The sequence below is a fragment of the Fulmarus glacialis genome, unplaced genomic scaffold (genome assembly GCF_000690835.1).
Source record: "Fulmarus glacialis isolate BGI_N327 unplaced genomic scaffold, ASM69083v1 scaffold6874, whole genome shotgun sequence".
NCBI lineage: Eukaryota > Metazoa > Chordata > Aves > Procellariiformes > Procellariidae > Fulmarus > Fulmarus glacialis.
The window spans coordinates 104188-126184 of NW_009209862.1; the positions used below are offsets into that span (position 1 = coordinate 104188).

Here is a 21997-nt window from a genome sequence, read left to right on the forward strand (position 1 = left end):
TTTTTTGCTTATTGAAATGGAGTAACTTTGCCTGCTTTGTGGCCATGGTTCGGCAGCTCCCCGAGCGTGTGAGCAGGGGAGAAGCCATCCATCACTTTCAGGAATCCTCCATGTCCTGGCCAGCTCTGCAAGCCCGGCCATGCCACGCTGATGCTGGTGCTGTCGGCCTCTGCGACAAGCTGACCTTTTGCACGAATAGGTCGTCCTCCTGCCGAGAGGCACTGCGGTACCTGCTGGGGCTTCTGCTCTTTGGAAAGCCACATCTATTACCTTCTAGGCAGGATCCTAGGCGTGCGATTAAATATCACTGCTCTTCAGCTGCGGATTCCAGAGCGCCCCAAACAAGTGTGCTGCTCTTCACAGAATGGAGACTAACAACTACTTTGCAGAAGAAAGTTATATCACGTATGTTACACATTATTGAGTGCATTTAAAGAACTACTTTTTTCTAAAGGGGTAACATAAATACAAACACAGGCTGGAAATACCTGTTTTAAAATGGATAGCAGTACCACTGGAATAAAAAAGAGGAGCAAATGGCGCAATAAAGCCATTCATCTTAGTCAGTTTAAAAGCGGTACTGCTCCTGTCAAGTGCGGATTCCACAAAAGATTTCATGGTCAATTAGGTAAATACAGGTATAAAAAGGACTAGTGTTGAAGATCACCAACCCAATTACTGATAATGTTTAATTTCACTTCCCTAAGTCCCCAAAGTGATTTTTTTCCTCATAGGTTTAAAATGCCCAGAGAAAATAGAGAAGTGTCTTCCCACATCACCATAGGAGGGCTTAGGACACTGTGAATAAAGAAGAAATGATGTCCAAACATACACATTCAGCCATATGAAAACACAAATTCAAAATATCCACACCCACATCTACACATATATAAAAACACATGTACAAAAAATACATATAATACTAATAAAACATTTAAATCTGAGCTAATGCTAGCAATAATGACAAGCTAATTCTTTTTCTTTACTTAAATTTGTTAAAACCTTCCTTTATTGCTCTGAAACTATTTTTTTTATTTCCTCTAGATACTTTATGTGGAAAAAACCAGTTTTATTTAAAAATAACAACTTCGTATTACATTCAGATATAGACACCTTTCTGAATGAAATTATCGTGGTCTTAATCAAGGATTTCTTGTACTATTCCCTATGGACACAGGTACATGTTTTTAAATAGTTCTTTCCCTTGAACCAAAATTTCAGGTGCATAGTCTGTTTGCACTTGTGTGAGATCGGATTTATATTATAGGAAGCCTGCTGACTGCTATTATATACACTGGCTTTTTCTGCCATCATTTTTGAAAATCTGTATTAAAACTAGAATAGCATTAAATGAGCCTTTTATACTTTAAATATTCAAGAGTTTTATATTCAAAATTTCTTCTGGTGCTGTCAAACTAGTGTGCCTGTAGGCAAGGTAAGATCAAGTTAGGCTCTCAAAGGTAGAATTAAATTTTATCAGGGCATCCGTCATAATATACAGTTTGCTTAAAATGCAAATAAAAACTATATAGATTCAAAGACTAAAGGCTTTCAAGGTACTGCTTAAAAATCCAAGGGACCATTTTTATGGAACAGATTTCCTTTAAATTTACATTTCCATCATTTTAATGAAAACACAGAATAAACAAATTATAATGGACATGCTTTAAATTCTCGTTTTTCACTTTGAATCTCTTTCTTTCAAGAAATTCCTTATTGCAGCTCTTGTTTTTAAGGAGAATAAAAAAAGATGCAGAAACACATTTAGGAAACCATTACCTCAGCCATTTTTGAAAGTTCAGTCCAGTCCTCCCTGTTATAGCTGCACATGATACTGGCAATCAGAATCTGAAAAGAATATATATGCAATCATTTTAAGCCATGTTACCAGATTTTGTAATACAGTACTTTACTGCGACTCCAGACATTAACTACCACTACCTACGTATGGGAACTACCAGCTGTATACTACTAGCAGGAACAGTGAAGTATAGCTGTGTATTTCACTGGGGATGAGAAACAGTATACAAAGTCATCTATTTTATCCCTATTTTTTAAGTCATTAAGGAGAACCAGCAGGTCTAGTCAAACACGTAGAGGACTTCGCATTCTCTTCGTCATGCGATAAAGCAAGAACAAAGGCTGTCCTAGACGCAGAGCCCACCAGGAAAACTGTCAGACATACTCATTTCTGAGGAATTAAGTTATTGACTATTTATACAATGCCAGAAGTACTTGAGGCTCTTTAAAGGTAGGTAAGACATAAGTGCAAGAGTTTACAGTCTAATGTGGCAGCGTACGAACACAATATTCCAGCTGACTTCAGAAAGCCAGGATACACCAAAACCAGTCCCCTGGAATCTCATACTATGCAAGCTAAGGACAGTGACAGACAGCCAGGAATGTTTTGTGTAGAGGCAACTGGGAGGAGACTCGTAGGATGTGGGGAAAATCTGGGAGGACCGGGAGAGTGGCACAGGGAAATTCCAGCTTTTCTTTTCCCACGATACACATTTTATTATTTCCTATTCGCTGGCTGTGGCCCCAGTTCCCCAAGAGCTGTTTCTGTGTATTGCCTTTCCTCCTCACTGCACTGAGCACCTTTCAGGTCCCGGTTCTGCCTGTAGGTGCTGCTGCCTCTAATACCTTTATTTAGGTTCAAGTTTTTAGGTAAAATAAGTTCTAGTAAGATTCTTCCGGGAGGGCAGCTAGACACACACCTTTCCAGTTGCACACAGTGGTATTCACTGTTAAACGAACGTTAACTACTCCTCTGATCGATGTCCACTTCAAGCAACAATGTTAATTTCTATTTAAGACTAAAACAAAACCACTTGTTCTGGACCCACCAAAGATCATCAGACACTGAAACACTGAAGTTGATACATTTGTGGTGAGATCAGCAGAGAATTCAGCCTAGGAACCCCTGCATGGAGGACTTCTTAGAAGGATGAGGTTTGCAAGAAAAAAGCAACAGAGACCTATATTGCAGCAGCTAAAAGGTTAAATCAGAAAAAGAAATCACAGAACTTATGAGCGCACTACTGGCTCAGTCTGTATTCAAAGGAAACGCTAGGAGAGGAGAACAGAAAAACATCTGGCCACACTCTTGTTTATTTGGCCTTCTTGTGTGAAATGTATGAAAGTTCACATGTAAGTTTGATTCACAGGTAGGATGAAATTTGGTTTTAATCTTTTTTGCTTTCCGAACAAGTTTTACTGTCGGCATTAACATCTGGGATGAGCTTAGTCTGTCACTCCCAGTCAGTATAACACTTCTCTTGAACTTTCCGATAATGCTGAGGGTTAATGACTCATTCACATAAGGCAAAATACTAAAAAGCATTGTGTAGAAAAATTGTCCAATACACACAATTGCTGGAAACTGTAAACTCCCAAATTATCTTCATAAGAAGGATGAGATATTTAGTATCTTTAGAAGGGAGGGAAATATACTTTAAAAAAGAAGGTAGCTATGGAGAAAAATAGACATGGTGAGGTTACAATCTATTCATTTAAAAGGACGATACCACTTATCATCATCATTATTTCCATTATTTCCATTGTTTTGCTCCGATGAATCTCTACCTATCAATCTACCACCCACCTACCTGCAGACTACCTACTCATCCACCCTTCTGGCTGATGTTTGCAAGACGGGAGTCTTTTGAGAAGGAAAGCATTTGATGAAGTGCCTGCCTTGCCTGCAGGTGCCCATTTGTGTGCACCTCTGGCATAAACATAAGACCAAGCTTTTCAATAAATGCACACAGTCATTACTGGCCATGCTTTTATTCCCCTCTTGACAGAGGAAAAAACTCTCTCCCCTATGCCATATTTTTTTTATTGTGAGAAACCTTATATAGCTCTATAGGTCAAATGTTTACGAAACAAAATTTGCTCTATATTCTACTTGAATATTCAAGATAATTTGAGTACTCTGGAAATAAAATATTAGTCTTTTTAAAGAGATTTATATTTTAAAAACACAAATTGTGAAAAATCAGTTTAAGAAAGTATACATGAGAAAAATGTAGAGTAAGAAACTAGTTAAAATATGCACTAAGTGGAAGTTAGCTAGAAACCGTATCTTGTCAAATTCACACTTTTTATAAACTAACTAAAGCAAAAAAAACCCCACCACTCAGACACTGACAACATGATAAGGATTTTCACAGTTGCAGTCACAATCCAAAGTATATCAGAAATCTACACAATTCAGCTTTAAAACAAACCAAATTTTTCAGCAGGGAAAGTTGTAAGACAACAAGGGTGGCTGGCTATAATCACAAGTAGCTGAGTTAGGTTCTGTCAAGTGTTATTAATGAAATTTGAAAATTCTGCTGGGAGTGTACAAAAGAGGAGGAACAAGATCTGTGATGTTTCAAAGAGCTGTTAATTAAGACAACATGTTTATTTAATATTGATTAGTTTTAGCATTCACATTTAAAATTAAGTACATACTTTTGACAGAAGCAATGGTTTACAATTACAACAAAAATAACTGAAAGCAAAAATTACATTTTTGCTGTGACTGTTCACATGAAAACCATGATCTCAGAGCGAGTAATGAAAATTTAAAAATAGTAGGGATTTTATTCTCCTTTTTTCCCCACTGCTCTCTTATAACTTGAAATTAAACTCAATTCCTAGGTGGAAACAGATCCTCCAGCACTCCATCTTAACAAAACTGTCCTTCCTCAAGTGACTATTCTTCCCCAGAATGCCTCTATGGTCTTTACATTTGGAATCAGTACCCATGACAAAAAAATAATAATTATCGTATGTGGACACTTAGGGGAACTATCTGTGATGTTTGAGGTTTGAATCTACTCCTAAAACCACACACGGGAATTTATAAAGAAAACATAGAATATTATCTCCTATTACCTAGAAAGAGAAAAGTAAGAGACAAGTAACAATAACAAGTGATAAAAATCAGAGGTTTTATTTGAAAGTAATAAACAGGAATTGTATCACATTTCAGCTTCTCAGCCTCTTCTCACTATTTTAATTTTTTTTCTTTTACATCTTTGGTGCCTACAATGCCATGTACCACATTACCACCCCTGCAACTTTAATAGCCCCAAGCAGCTGGTATCTCACAGAAGTCCAGCGCATGGCCCAGCCCAGGAGCATCCCCGGAGAGCACATCCTTCCTCTTGACTCATGAAATTTGCAGTGGCAACCTGACATGAGTTTAATTACAGTTCTTTGAAACACAAGTGCGAGGCCACACCACGCTTGCCCGGCTTACAAAAGTAGACTACTGACAGATCTTACAATACAGCTGCTGCTAAAGTGTAGTAAGTGGTAAATGAAGGTTGACTAAATTGCAGCTTTGTCATAGCTTGAGTGAGGGCTGCCTGCGAAACCATGCATGATTGAAGCACAGTGGGATCCCTGGCCCATTCCTTATTCCAGATCAGAAGCATAGCTGGCATATGTGTTCCCTCCTCTTCTTCATCCAAACTGCTATTTTGCCTATTGTCGAGAGATCCTGCCTACTCCGCCCGGCATCAAGGACCGCGGCGGCCCTGCAGGCACTGCTCCCTCCCCAATGATCACTGTGACAGATGTCACTAGACAAGGTCTTTATGCCCTGACACTAGACAAGGTGACAGACAATTTCTCCAAACGCCTATAAAGGGACAAACGCATGTTTGTAACATCAGACACTGTTCCGTGTACAGGATTTTCTTGATCATTCATGGAAGAAGAAGGTCTACAATAAAACTTCTTTTTTGTTGGAGGGAGGGGAGACAGAAGAGGGAGGGTATATAATGTACCATTTAGGACGTGATTATAAGAGGAATATACTGTAGCTAAAGCACCTAGTAAAAAGCTACATTTCACAGAATTCTGTAACTAATGCATTAGTAGTTGTTCTACTTAAAAGGACACTGACAAGGTACTTCTCATAATCCTTAAAATATTTTTTCTCCCTGTTTATAATAATCCCCTGGAAGCTTAAACTAGAATCTATTTCCCTTGTGAATGTTTTTTTTTTCTCTTCCATTGGCTCTACGTGAATGTCTCATGAATGCAATAGCATTAAAAGAAATAAAAAGGATGAGGTTCACCACTGTGTATGTTTTCAAGTGATCTTTCTTCCCCAACACACGGAATTCACTGCAAGAGGTTGCAAAACAAAAGGAAGGAGAAAAAAAAACCCTGGGCCTACTTTGGGTCAGACAATCCTGAGAACATCTATTTAAAGCCAGACAGCAGTAAAACTCTAGGTAGACAATTACCATTTGTCCTGTACCGCTCTGCAGGGAATAAGGGAGTTTCAGTACACTCAAAGAGTCTGAAAAAAATCTCAGGGGGATGGATTTAAATGTGAACACTGTCAATTCCCGCAAATTTAAGAAAACTTCCCAACAGACACAATGGAATCACAATCCTTTACCCTCAATGCCTGTAATAACCATATTTCTTTTGGTCATCTAATACAGCCCATAGCCCATATCTGTTCCTAACCTATTCTTCCAGGTCTGTGCATAATCTCCCTGCACTTCAGCAAATTCAACCACTCATATAATTTCTGCTTTCTCTTCCCTGCCTGTTCCTTCCCATTGCTGCACCAGGCTTGAGGACAGTTCTGCACCAATGTCCATAGATGCTCTGTTTGGCCACTGGTGCTGGCCTCAGCCTGCACCCCCTTCTGCTTTCTCAAACACTTGCAAAAATCCCCAGGAGTTTATTTTTGATGTGCACATCCCTTGCAGAAACAGAAAGAGGTCCTTAACATCATCTTTAAGAGAGCGTTCCCCTGAAAGCTGTAAAATCAAGAGAAGCTTTCAAGAAGACTGAAGGACTGGTTTTGTAACAGCTACCTGTTTGGGAAGCAGAGATATGGAACAGGGTAATTGCTGCGGATAGAGAGAGTGCCAAGATTGAAGACTACATTAAAAACCAGATTTCAAATACCCACAAAATTATCCTTGATCAATCTCAACTTCAGAAGGCATTTGTGCTTGGGCCAGAGGGAAAGACCTGAATCTTCCTTTCAAGACATGTTTCCTCTTCCCAAACAACACAGTATAGCCTTGCCACATGACCTGCTTAGTCTGAGCAAACCCAAACGTTTTTAAACAACATTCCTCAGGAAGCTTTTACTAGGAAGTGGCTCGGCACTGAAGATACAGTCTTTCTAAAACAATGGCAAAAATAACATATTTAGTTCATCACTCGCCATTGCAAAAGACGAGCACATTAGGACAGGAGAACTTCTTGGCAGCTGAACCATTATTTCACAGCATTAAAATCCCCCTTCTGTCTGAATGAGGGGTACGTGCACTCAGTTCTGACCAACACCATCTCTCACCCACACACTGCAACAAGCCGACACACTCGGAGCATTTCCTGAAGGTCCTGCACACGTGTAGCTACAAGAGCATGTGGTCCACCAGGTGCCTGGTGAAAAGCTAATAAAGAACAGTTTACTGAGCACTCCTTCAATGACACGATAAACAACCTTGTAAATATCTAACTGAAAAACATACGTGCTGCATATAGAGTTCTCATTGTTTTTTCACACATGAAAGAACGAAACATTCGGACCATAGACCAGATTCTGCCCTACCCAATAGCTCTTAGATGCAGTCTCAGTAGCAAAGAGCGAGTAGCAAGGGAATAAATAGCAGCACCACAGGACTTTTTGGGTTGGTAAAGATTTTCCACCTTATCGACACTTGCACAACTAGCCTGCCTCTGTAACCCTGCCTCTTGCACAACGTCAGGTTCAGGACAAGTCACAGCTATGCCACATCTCGCCAGCAGAAATATTCTTGGAGGCTTACTGACACTCAGCGTCACTTGCGGCAGTCCTCTGCTTTTCCAAATGGCCGCTGGCTGATGAAATGATCCTCCTCAAAATCACCCAGCCAGAATTACCGATGTACAGAACATTTCTAACACCCACCTCACAAGGTCAGAGTACGACTGCAGCAAATATCCCGTATTGCACAAACACGCTTAAATGTGCAGTACTGAAAAACAATGGGAGCACAAAGACTTACTGTTGTCAAAATAACCCTCTAGAAACCAGCCTGATTTTGATGCCATGTAGACCCAACCAGGTTTCTCTTTTTCTGTACTTTCTTGTTGTAATTTTTGATTTGTTGCAGAACTGAAATAAAAATAAGCTTCTTATTAAAAACTACCTAGAACACCAAATCCCATGCAATAAGAAAGTTAACAATTGTAAACCCTGTCATGTCTCTGAGAAGCAGAGGAATTATCTTGTTATCAATTTAATAATGGAACATTGAAGTAAATGATGCCATCCACTGACACCAGTAACACTGTCTCCCCTGGGAAATTCATGTCGGTAGGAACTGTCAATCTAGATGGATATGGACATATTAAACATTGTACCTTCAGTCCATAAATCTATTCTTTCTATGCTGCCTTAATAAAAAGATTCTGCATGATGATAAAGTAATGCGGAATGTCTTGACATTGCTGACCTATAATTCTGCTTCTCTTCTCTCTTTTTTCAGGGAGTGGAGAATTTAACAATCTCTAACCATCCACTGTTTTCCTTCTTAACTTGCATTAAAATACATTTAAGATAATTTGAGTAAATGAAAATAAGACAAGTAGGGAATATTAGAATGTTTATTATGTTGCTGTCCTTGTGTAGCAAACCTTCTGAATAAAGCCCTGTCTTTACCTTATTACCTTATGTTGAGATCTCTGGTTTGGTTTTCAAAGTGAAGAGAAAGAGAGATACAACAGATCGACACAAAAACAGGCTGAACATTATCAGCACATAAATAAGTCTAGAGAAGCTGATGATAGGAGGTTGAAAATATTAGCATTTGCTCACCCTACCACACACACAAAATCATCACGAACAGGAAACACCAAAGGTTCTCTTCTCAGGCTAAACGGAGACGCTTGTTTTCAAAGGCAGTTATTTTTGTATGATGACTCTACTTCTATCATTGAGATTCCATCTATTTAATGAGATTATTTGATGGATGACAGTGAGTACACTGGGCTGCAGCTTCAAATTAGGGTCTAGAGTTGTTAGGATCTAATGTCCTCAGACAAATAAAAACCAAGGGTTATGAACAAACCCATTTCTTTGTAAAGTAACAGAATGCTGTGGCTTTGATGGGAGCACGAAACTAAACAGATTGCTCTTTAGGACTGGCTACACCTGTAGGAAAACGAGGGAACAGCTTGGTGTTGTAACTGCTCCTCTGCCACGTGAAATTCGGCATTCTATCAGCCGCTATCAGGGCAGGAGTTGAGCTACCATGCCCTTAGCCCTGCTTGTACACATAAATGTGTAGGCAGAGATCATGCACATGGAAAGTGTGAATAAATGAAAAGTTAACTTTCCATTCAAACATTTCATGAGAGTCCTACCAACTTAGAATACGACTGAAAGCAAAATGAATGGACAGAAAAAGAAGAGACCTTCTGATGCACCTGTACCTCCCATGCTTCAAGGCACTCTAATTAAGACATGGTAATTCCTGAAGACTGAAAAAGAGACCATGGAACAGGATTTCCCCAAAACAGATGTTTAATGAAAGAAAATATAGCACTTGTACAAAACACTTGAGGGAAACTCAAATACTTTACATGATTAGAAAAAGTATGTTCATTTTATGATGACTGTTGAAAATTTCAGCGCTTCAGGTAAACCCTCCAAATTCCATTGAAAATTACCCATGTAGCTGAAGACTTCCCGGGAATTTGATAGAATCTTTGGGATTTTATTTTGCATAGGAAACCTATCCAAGTTCAACCTTTAGCCTTTTTGGTAATGAGTGAAAATGAATACATGGGTGAATGGAAATCAGCATTACTAAAAGGAAAAGACATAAGTTAACAAAGGCTGAATCCAAGAGAAGAGTGAAGACAGATACTCATTTTCAGTAGTACTCCTTGCAAACAATACCTGCAAGCCCTTGTGGATCTGCCATGCCCCTGCTGTATTTCTGTACGTTCCACGCTGACTTAATACAAAGAGAAAGCAGAGGAGGCCAATACAGTATTGGAGAAGCTAACAGAAAAAGGATATATCTAATTCTACGATATTTCAGACACATGCTATGACCTGTAGCAAAAGCTTTACACCAGGGTGCTGACACATCATTGATTCTTAAGACCACATATAGAAAACAAGGCTGGCAAAAGGTAACACAAATTTGTGGATTTTTTCCTCCACCTTTAGAAATTTTTCTCTCATCAAATTACCTGCCCTGGTATACATACAGTCCGATTTAACACAGTTCTTCGAGCACCTTGCTAATTGCTACTGTTTATTCTCACAATAGCACAGGCAACTCTCTGCAGGGTGCCCCTCTGAGAGGGGAAGCCAACTGGAGACAAATATGTTCAAGGGCTGTAGGCTGCTCCTATGGAGGGAATGAGCAGCCATTGACTGAAAGGAACCCTAGATCCCTTCCAGTCCCTGGCTGCTTCTAGATACACAGATATATTTCCTGTATTAGCAGCAAAGCTGCTTAACTTATTAGAAAACAAATTCAGTAGAAAATAAAAAGAGACAAAATGCAAACTGAATAAGTTTGTCAGAGTTCCCTAACTCCTGCATTCAGTCAGCTAGCAATTCCCCGGTCAAATTTGTCTCTCTGCATCCCCGAAAAATCCTATCTCTTCCCTTGTTCCATCACCCCCAGGGCTTCTTTTAATTCACTTCCTTGGATTCGAAGGCTCAAGAAAACTAGCAGTATATCGGTGCCGGTAGAGGAGAAAAATGTAGCTCAGAGAGGAGGGAGGAAAACCCTTCCCTTTTGCGCTTTAGAGCCCTGCGATCTACATCATGTGACGTTGCTGGTGCCAAAGCAATGCTTGGGAGGAGTAAGTGATTTTGTCAGCCTGGTTGCATCCTCCACAACTCACCCACTCTCTCTCTGTGCACCATTAGCCTCGTAGTGATATATTGAAAAGCACTGATAATTTACCTGATTTTGCACAAACAGCTCTTAGGTTAGGCTGTTCTGATAGATGAGGGTATGGTCATTAAGAAGGTATGCGGGAACAAGGCTATAAGGCTTGTCCTTTCTTCAGGAAATTATCTGAGGGCTTTACACGCCAGCTGCATGGGGGAATCCTATCAGTCCCCTAACGCTGTTCTTTGCTGTCTGGTCTATGTATCGGACTTCACAAAGAAGAGAGCTTCCTCACACTCCAAAACCTGCCTGATTAATGGGACAGGTTTACCTCATGGAAGGAGACAATCTGCAAATGTTCACAGGGCTGGAAACACGGGATCTTTTCAATGGCCAGAGCAGGACGAGTGGGATCCATCCCCACCAGAACTTCACTGAGGATCACTTACAAAAAGTTTTTCTGGGTTATTTTCCTGTTGGAAAGCATGGATGAAAGGATGGTAGAAAGCTACAAAGCACACAGTGACATAATAATAATTGTTCTATCTATTGATCTTCATTTTCTTGTGATACCTTTGCCTTCCTCCTCCAGACACTAGAATGATTCTTTTGAAGAACACTTAAGTTTCCACTTCTTTGGGCATCCTCTCCAAATCTGTACAATTTTCTCTGAATGGTCTGATTTCATAACCAATTTACTTTGAGCAGAAGGTTGGACTAGCTCACCTCACCTCCTGAGGTCCCTGCTAACCTGAATTTTTGTATGAACCCTCCCTGCAAAAACACACATGATCAACAAGTATTCTTGCCTCATTCTCTTCATGATCACTTCATATCCTTGCACCAAGCAGAGAGCCACCTATCTTTAACAATTCTGACATTAAACTTATCGAGTGTTCTCCCAGGCACAGGAACCTGCTGCAGTCTGGTATTCATTCAAACCTGTCTTTTATCTGTATATTTTGCCTTCTGTTCTCTCATGCAATCTTCAAGCTATCATCTCTGCTCCCTTTTGAGATCTGGTTCATTGCTGTCTCTTCCTGTGATCTTGCAGGGCCAGTGTGTATGTTTTTCTTCACTGTTACCTACCTTTAGATTTTGCTCTCCCCGTTCACCATGTACTAAAGCAAACACAGTCTTCAGTTCTACTTTTTCTGCCACTATCTCAGCTTGTACAGCTTTGCTTTTTACTAAGACTCGGTTGTTATTGAGAGACAGATCAGACCCACAGCCCAGCAGCAAGGCCGTCTCCACAACTACAACATGCCATCCACGTCCCTCACACACAATGCACAAATCTCAAACTGCAAAAAGCCAAATTCCAGATGCACTCACATACATTCATTGATTGCTACCCAGCTTGCTCCTCTCCAAACGAACAAGAGTGCTCCTGACCTGGTGGAAGACCACTGTTTCTTGTTAGGCCCATGTTAATGGGAGCCCTAGGCTCATTTAACAATAAACCTGTATCAACAGTAGCATTTCTTATACAAAATAAATTCTTGTTGTGCTTTTCAAATGATTAGCAATAAATTAGCACTCGATAGCTTCTTGCCAGTAATATATTTCAGGAATTTTTAAAAGGGAGAAGAGAGAAGATAAGAAAATGAGGCAAGCAAGAAACATGCTTTGTGGACTATACAAAAACTTTTAAAAATAAAGAAATATTTTCATTTGAAAAAGATGTTTCATATATAAATACTTCTATAATGAAAATTATATTAAAATTGTCCCTTAGCAAAGAAAGAAACTCTACTTTCTGTCAGGCACAGAACTTTTCAAGAAGTGAAGATGAAAATCCATGTTTTCTGTTGAACTTGATCTCTTCATATACCCTTCCTATTATCCCCTGGTACCTCGTAGCTGGGCGGAAAATTCAGCAAACAGTGCCACTATGCACCGAACCTCATGATGGCAGGTCTTCAATGCTCCCATCTGAGATATGATCAGAAAATCTCATGAGTGGGTAGCCTTTTTTTTTTATATGCAGACATTATATTTTACTTAAGTAGCTAGCTGTTATCTCTGATGACCCAAGTAGTTTTTTGGCTACACTCCAGCAGCAAAGAAGATACAAAATTAAGGGCTGAAAGTTGGCAGCTACTTTCTGACTAATCTTTCCTCCTCAACTGCCAGTTCCACCCACCTCTTCATCTTTTAGGGAAGCTTATCTGAAGATGCTGAGAAACTGAAAGAGGCCTTACTATTTTCACTAAATATTTGGATGTTTAATAAAATTGTTATCATCTAACTTGTTCAGCATACTGCTATGTGATTGGACATTTCAAAATTAAAATGCATTGAATAGTCTATAGGATTATAGTCTCATTCAAATGAAAGCACTGTAAGACCAATGGCCATCTAATGTTAGAGAGATTTTATCAATGACCCAGCAGCGAGTATGTGTGCTCCCAAAAAGATAAACTGGAAATAAATCGGGTGAAACGTGGATGCCTCTGGCAGAATCAAAGGCAGAAGCCCTTCTAAGAACCAGAGGGGTGCCAACAGTACAACATTAAGAGAATGCAAATGTGACTCATCCATTTTTAATGCCCACCCTTTACCTTGAGATGCACATACTGCTCACAGGCAAGAATTTGGGGTACCTATAAAATTCACACAACCTCTAGATACTCTCACCTGAGCTGTAGATAACTTAAATGAAACATTCTGCAAGTGTATTCAGATTTTAATATGGAGGTATATCTCTCATAAATGGCTAGGTGGCCAAGAACAGTGTGGCTAAGAGTAAGTCTATCAGATTCTTACACTGCAAGAAAAGCGCCACAGATTTTTAGAAACGCTACCCTGAAATTTAGGGATAGTGTTTCAATATAATTTTTTTCCAAACATAAGACCTCAACTAGCTGTACAGACAGAAACAATCAACATAACTGGAATTTTATAACAAAAATGTTAATCATGAAGAGAATTAAAAGAAAATAAAACTTGAAATGAAACCCTGAGCTTAAAAAATATGAGAAAGATGTGAAAATAAACCAGCGAAAAAGCATTCTTCCTGGGAGTTGTGAGACTGAGAGGTGCAGCAGCAGGAAATACGGTAGAAAAGTACTTTCTTTGTTTCTTAGAGCTTACATTCAACTTACGTGGCTTATAACAAAGGATGTATTTATGTCTCCTGGAAAGAAGCCTTTAAAATACTTATTTGGGTTTAAGTGTTCAGAAAATAAGTACTTACTGTCACATTTATCCTTTAACAATTAAAAGAATATACCATCCCCACAAGATAGGCACAAACAAGTTACTGCTGATTAATGAGTCACCAGCAATCGGCACATCTGCAGCAATCGACTGCTTCAGTGCTCTTTCAAACGCCATAAAATACAAGGTACATCCAGTTTGCTACATCCAAAATTAAAGAAATTCATATTAACTTGAATCAGCTTGTATTTGCTGCAAGTTACAAATATGCACACGGGTAGTTACCATCCTGACACACAGTAATTTGCTATCCCACGGTAATTTGTTGGCCTGTCTGTGTTCACATAACAGTATATCAGACTGATACTATATGAAGAGAGAAAGAGTTTTGTTTTTTGGGTCCTGCTGGCTACCTAATTTTGCATGTTTAGCAGTTGTTACTTAACCTTAATAGCAAGTACAGTTCATTAGTTTCAACCAGAACATAAAAAAGGAATTAAAATATAAAAGCAGGATGAACTGAGATCTAGAATATGGAAATGTGACAGATATGAGAAGTTTGGTGAAGAAGACTATGTAAGTGATCATAGTTCTTAAACTCAACGTGCATAAAAAGTTCAGAAGCTATCAGCAGTGTTGAGTGTGTAGATTAAGATCAGTTCAGAGCTCACTAAGAATTCTGCTAATCTACATGTTCCTCTCACTGGATAAGGAAAAAAACCATCTTGGAACACTTTATTCCCACATATCGCTCTGAATTTGAGATCTTTCCATAGCCCCCCTCCCCAGAAAGCACAGGAGGCTGGGATATAGTCCAGCTGCTGTCAATCAGACTGAAGAGCTGGCTCCAATTGTGATAAATTCAAGCATGTGCCGCTGCCTTCCTTGTCTAAGCTAGAACACGTCTGCATAGAGCCAGCTCTCCTACTATTGACGGAGTTCATATCAGTAAAGTAAACTCTTTACTTGCCTCTGAACAAAAATAAACTGTTTGATGGTATAACTGCATCTACACTAGGGTTCTGCCAGGACAGCAGTTAGATGCGATTTTATTTTTAGTATTCCTAGCCTACATAAGTATGTGAGCAAGACTTTTAAATATAGACCTAGCCTTCGTATTTTTCTTCATTAGAGCTCTAGCAGAATGCCTAAAATGTAAACCACATCACAGAAATTAAGTGCAGAATATGGGCTACAGGAACAGCATACACTTACTACTTTTATCAGGTATAAATTTGCTTTCTTATTATTATTGTAATATACATTACATAAAAGAGAAAAAGCAGAATTATCTAAATCATACACTCAGCGCCTCATAAAGGACTAAAACATATCACAGCTAGTATAAATGAATGTCAAAGCTACTGTGCATTTTAAAAGATCAAATTTTGTAATTTACCCAATTGCATATGACAAACATGAAATGGAAATTGGGGAGAAGTATTTGGGCGATAAATGTTTTGCACAGGTAACAAGGCTAGCAGAATTTTGTCATTCTTACAAACTTTAGATTTTAATTTTGATGGATCATTGACTATTAATAATTTTAAAATTTTGCCATTTGGGGGTTTACTTTTTAACATTGCCACAAGGTCGTTTTCTCCCCATCCAATGGCAACTTCTACATCCTAATACTAAAACAATAACTACCCAGAAAAGGGCATTTCCCAGGCAGTAATGACTGGCTGGGAGGAGTTGATGGCCCGAGGCACTGCTGAGGCCCATTAACCCTGGCCAGTTATTAATCGCCAGGAAATGCCCTGCACCAAGGTTGTTATTACTATTTTAAGCACAGACTGGGGGAGGTGAAATGGACATCTTAGTGTACAGATTTTTTTAATGCATGATGCAATTTCCTTTTGTTGCAGTTTACGGAAGACGTTTCTAGAAAGAATGAATGCTCTGCCTCATACCCAGCCAGATTTCACAGATCATTTCGCAGCACTCTATTGTGCACACAGTAACTTACCAAACTGAGAAAACAGTTGGGGATTTTAAGAGCTTTTCTTTTCTCTCTAAATAATAGTCTGCATAGAAAAATAAAAGGAAATTCAAACCTTAATAAGATGAACAAAAATATGCAACTCTTCATGTCACTGTCAGCAGAATTACATTCTAGAAATATCTTTTTAATCACACTGTCTTTATGTTTAGTGCATTTCCTTTGTTGATACTCCTGCTTAATGACCATTCACACATCTCTTCAAAAAAGGAATTTTTAGCAGCAACAGCCAAAGCACGTCCTGAACCAGCTTCAGCTGATGCTAGCCATTAAGGAGTTTGTCTTTTCCAATAATCAAGCAGATTGGGTCATTTTCTAGGAGATGGTTGGTGAAGTATTTCAGAAACTGCTTTAATTTTCTCCTAGTTCTTACCCTAAGGCTAAAGTTTTAAAGATGTGCTTATAGCCCTCACAAAACTGTGAAAATCGTTCTTTTCTTGCAGGGATCAATAACTCACTCTCCAAATCAAAAGGATATTCTTAGCGTATGTACAAATAATCCTCTGCCTTACTGAACTACTTACTATTTGTCAAACCTTAGCTGTGAAAGTAAAACAAACAAAATAAGTCACGGCATAGGAAGAAAGTACAGTTCTGCACTAAACTAGTTTGACAGGTTTCTCAACAAAGCTGTAGTTTCCAAGTGCAAAACATAAAAGTTTTTCTCACATTTCTCCTCAGGGTCCTAATTTGTCACCACAAACATGTACATTTGAATCATAGATTGATTGTAAAAATCTCACTGAATTTACCATGTGGTTCTATTTTCAGTTACAAATTGCAGTTTCCAGCAAAAGTTTTGTGCTTTATTAAAACAAAATTCCCTCAAACTGATGGCCAGAGTGTGTGTTTCCACCTCTTTGCCAGGTTAATAACCATATTCTTAAAAAATTAATAATAACAAAACTCCCGGAATTAATATTGTAGCAGTTGGGACCAATTAGCATGACATGTACTGCATGATCATTTGAACATGCATGAACAGACATTGTCTCTGCGTAAATTTTTAGTAGACTTTCTTGTGCTTCTATATGTAGGATCATCTGTGGTAACCCTCTGGAAATGCAGCCCTTCAAATCTTAGTAAATTGAAGACAGCACTTGAATCACAAAACCCTTAGCACATAATTTCAAACTAGTACAAAATATATCTTCATCTCAGCTTGAGTTCAAGTAATGTAGTTACATGCTAATCAGGTTGTCAAAATGTAATGCAGGCACAATGGTCCAAAGGTTGAGACAGGACTGGGAGGCAGGAGAGGGTTTCCGATCCTGGGTACAAATCTAACAGCTCTTCTTTGTGCATCGACATGTGTAAACCTGTAGGAATGGGTTACGTAGCTCAGTACCCCTTTTCCGGCACGCACCAGCAGCAGCTCTCTAGGGCTTACAGTAACGGTTCCCTAGAAAACTCTCCCAGCATTTAAGAAATCTGTGGCACAGGAACTCCCATAGCCTTCTCCAAATAATTTTTCCAGTCGGTTCTTTCTCAACCTGTATGTATCTCTGGCACCAGCAATGCCCTGTGAGAATGAGCTCCACAGCCACAGTGGCATGTGGTAAAGTGTCTCCAACTGCTCGTTTCCACCTATCACCCTTCTGGTTCCAATCCAGCTGCACCCTTGCTGAGACAGAAAAATCTGAACTGCACAGTGTATTCAAAATGTGCAAAAAAAAAGAATCAATACGCTGGCATAATGATGGGTTTTGCTTTGTTCTCTCTTCCAAAATTCTGTGTTTGATAAGCTTTATTTCAATGCTGTTCAGCATTAAGCTGAGATTTTCATGATGCTTTCTACTGTAACCCTAGTATGGTTAGCTTAGAATCAACCACTGTATATATAAATTTAGTGCTGTTTTATCCCATGTGCATACTACATTTATCTTCATTTAATTTTATCTGGCAGTTCATTGGCCAGTCACTCAGTAATGCAAGATCCTTCACAACCCTTTATAGTCAGCTCTCATCTTTATCTCCCTACAATACTTACCATTACCAGCAAAGTTTATATTCTTGAAATTCTCTCTCTTTTCCAGATAAACATTTTAAATAGCACAGAACACAGCACAGATCCCTAAGGAATTTTTTTGGAGCTCTCTATCCACTATGAAAATTGAGTATTTACTGCTTAACATTGTTTCCTATGTTTAACTAGTTATTTATTCATGTGGGTTTCTTCCCTCTAATCTTATGGCGACTTAATTTCTTTCAAATCCTTCAGTGAGGTACCCTATCAAATGCTTTCGGAAACCCAAGCTCACTTTATCAGCTGAGTCTCTCTTGATGTCTTCAAGGAACATTTTGTAAGGCATGCCATACTACACAAGGGGTTTCTTTACTCTTTTTGTTCGTTGTTTTTTTTTTTTTCCTTTTTACTAATTTTTTTTTTTTTTAGAAGAGCTTCTACCAATTTGCATACAAGGATTTAAGGTCTGTAGTTCCCCAGATCTCTCCTAGAAAAGAGGTGTTACATTGACCACATGCCAATTCTCTGCTACTTTTCAAGCTGCAAGCAGATCTGCTATAGCCAACACTACTATCAAAAAATGCTGATGATAGATGAGAATTTTCCTGTATTTTCTCATTTTTATTTACTAACACCTAAGCCTCCAGAAGTGAAAATTCACAGCACTGTATTTTGTAGCTCAGTCCCATCTCTATTAATATTTAGGTCACATGAGGCTTGAGCATTTTTTATGCCTTGTGGAAGAGACTTTCCCAGAAAACTTTCTTCTTTATAAGAAAATGTGATCTCAAAGACTCAATACATCAACATTTCTGTTACTAGCCTCTGGTTTTGTTCACTTACTCTTACAAATAGAAACTGCTGTGCCTACAGAAATGGACGGGCACTTCTGGTGTAAATCCACCGTGTAAATCAGAGTTCTTTTGAATTCCTCCTTAGATTGCACAGAGGAAACTGCATTCTGCTGGCTCATGAAGAGCTGAACCGGGACACCCTCAGGATGGGGGAGAGTGGAAGCTCCCCTGGAACAGGCGGAGGTACACTGATAATGTGTCTGCTCTTCTTTCATGTCAGCTCTCTTCTCTCTCTTTTCTAGGAAGCATCTTTCTATACTGTTTTTCATCCTCCCTTTTCATTGTGGTGAAGGATGAAGGGAAAAAGGGAAGGTCATCATATGCTCCATGTTCCAAGGCCTCTTCCTTTCTTCCCAGCACAGTAGTCATTGGAAATTGAGGAGTCTTGGCCATTCTTGCACTCCACGCTGGCTAGGGCCAAGTGGTTTAGTTCCTGTGCGAGGGAACCAGTATGAGTGCCTTATTCCAACCTCATCCTCCCTTTTCTGCTAGGATTTCCTCCGATGTTAAGGGACTAGGCCTACTGCCAGTTTTCTGTAGTGAAAGGGATCTTTTCCATATGGTGAATTTAACAACTGCTGTGTGGGTTTTTTCACCTCCTACCAACCATCCATGACGGCTGGCTTTGGGAAGTTTAAGCGGCAGCAATAACAACTTCTGGAGTTTTTTAATGTGATTTGTGGATCTGAAATTCAGATAAGGGAACCCAGGTAGCTGTTCTGTGCTGCTGGGCACTTCCATGATATGGAGTGTGCAAGCTTCTGAGCAGCCCGGCTTGTGGCTCCCTCCCCTTGTGCTCCATCATTCTCAGTTTATGTGGAAAAGTATCTGGGCTTCCAGCAAGGGTCCTCTGATAGGCCTGAGGATGCATGGTGTGTACCTCCCCATTCAGGTCCACAATACACTGGGTGCTGTTGGTACCAAATGAGGTCCACATGGGCACAGCCCTACCTGGTTCTTTAGAAATGTTTTATTCCAAGTTTGTAGGTGTTGTGGCTTGTCAAGATGTCTGTGACTTATCATGTGGATGCACACCTCAGTAGGTATTTGGAGTATAAAATATTTCTTTGTGATGGAAAGGCAAAGCTATCTATACCAGCCCTAGGAAAAGCAGGCATTTATGGAGAACAGCTGGCTGACAATTTGATCTTCACTTCTTCTGAACGTGACTCCTGCAAAGACGAAGATGAAGGTTCTGCCTTTCACTTCACCTAATTACCTGTACTACAAATGCTATTCCAAATTCCAAAGTATTTCATATTTGAAACCCAAATGGTAAAACAAACTATTACCTTTTATAACCTGAATCAAGTCAGTGACTGGTATCTCGAAATAAATACTATGTACTCTACACAACATCCCACAGAACTCTGAACACCCATCAAAAATAAAAGCTATAATAAAGCCTGCAAAAATACACAAATTATTCCTAATACATCTAGTGAGAAAGCCAACTTTGACCTTTTCCTCACAGTAAAGCTGTGAAGTTTACGATTCCTCTATATCTTAAAAAAGTTTTCCACCTAATGTCCCTTAATTTTAAGTCTCAAAGGAGATCTACAACAATTTTAGATATTCTGGACAATTCCTTTCAGTAATCAGATTACAAAGTCTACTATTAGTGCAGACTTAGAGAGGGAAAAGTTTATATAAATATACAAATGTTGTTCACAGTCTGTAGACGAAACCTGCTATTAAAACCAGAGTTGGTCCTACAGATAAGCTCGATATGTAGGACCCCACTTCAGGAATCACTTTGGCAAACTAATCAAACCTCTCCATGTAAACCATCCAAAATTAATGCAGTTGCAAATCTATTTCTAATAATCTTCTAACTTCAGGAAATCTTTTTGAACATTGCATTTTCCTGCACCAAAAGTTATTTACAGGAGCAAGGCACTCCCTTATGCCTGTTCAATTGTATTTTTCTTGCTCTGTAACCCCTCATTTCCTCCTGCCCTCACAGAGTAGAATTAAAACAAATCTGGTTTTGTTAGCTAAATTTAAAAAAAAAAAAACAAAACAAAACAGCCCCCCCCCCAAACCCTAAATACCAAAACCAAACAAAACTGGCTGCCCTATGGTAGAAAAAACCTGCATAATATAAAAAACTAATCACACCATCCCAGGAGATTCAAAAACATTAAAAAAAACCCCAAAAACCAATGCTACAAAGAAGTCGGTTATCAGCCTGGGATCCAGTGATCTGTTCTCACGTGCTCTCTAGCATGGCTACTCCTGACAGGTGTTCCTGGGACATTCTGAACAAAATGTTGAGCAAAAATATATCTTTAACAGTTTCAAGCCTTGAAAAGCTGCTCTCTGCTAAGTAACTGTCAGAGAGATTGTCAGCAACATTCTGCAAGCAGCAGAACAAACATCAAGACGACAAGAGTTTTCAGCTTAGTTTTAGGGTCCAAGAGTACTTAATGTTTCTAGCAGAAGAGGTTTCTCAATTCAACACGTCACGACACTGATAGCTGAATCACAGAATCAGTGTCACAGCTGACAATGATATATCCCATGTACATTCCTTAGAGTCATATATCAGCCCAAACTCATTTCTGTTCAGTAATCAGGCCAAAAAGTTACTTTTAAGACTTCAGTATACTAATACAGCAATACTGAAAAATATTCAATTTGGCATTTTCTTTCAAAATCCCAGTTCTTCCTTGCAGTACAAATTTCTCAGACATTTGCTTGTTTGCGATGGACTTCTGTTGGCCCTGTAGGGAATGACATTTCCCCTGCAATCTATTTTGTTTCATTAAGTGTCCTTTCAAAGCCCTTTATCTGTACTGCTGTGACCTCCTGCACGTGCTCAGACCCAAACCAATTTGCATATTGAGGTTTTTCATGAATTTGCTTACTTTTTTATCATCTACAGGGCACCAATTATGGTTTTGGGAAGGTGGAGAAAGATCACCTTCTTACTGAACCCTCAGTTCACGTTTTTCTGTAGAGAAGTGTTTTACCACTTTCAAACTTTGCTCTTCTCAAGGTTGTTCTCCCCAGTGCAGATGCTAAAGAGGTTTCAGGGTAATACAAAACCTTAAAATATTTGCCCAACTACTAGGTAGTGTAAATATACAGACATGCTTATGAAGCTGGAAGAATCATAGAATCATAGAATCAT

The 21997-nt window shown here is 39.1% G+C and overlaps 1 protein-coding gene across 1 annotated transcript in view; it reads right to left on the minus strand.

The window, feature by feature from the left end:
* Nucleotides 1-19130, minus strand: part of LOC104076188 (dihydropyrimidine dehydrogenase [NADP(+)]-like) — a gene marked incomplete at its 3' end in the record, with an annotated part of 119703 nt that extends 100573 nt beyond the window's left edge. Inside the window, exons 1-3 of the mRNA XM_009576962.1 lie at nt 18851-19130; nt 11967-12133; nt 1780-1848 (exon numbers count right to left, since the gene is read on the minus strand). Of these exons, the coding sequence (XP_009575257.1) occupies nt 1780-1848; nt 11967-12133; nt 18851-19130 (516 nt within the window). The remainder of the gene's footprint in view (nt 1-1779; nt 1849-11966; nt 12134-18850) is intronic.
* Nucleotides 19131-21997: the final 2867 nt, after the last annotated feature.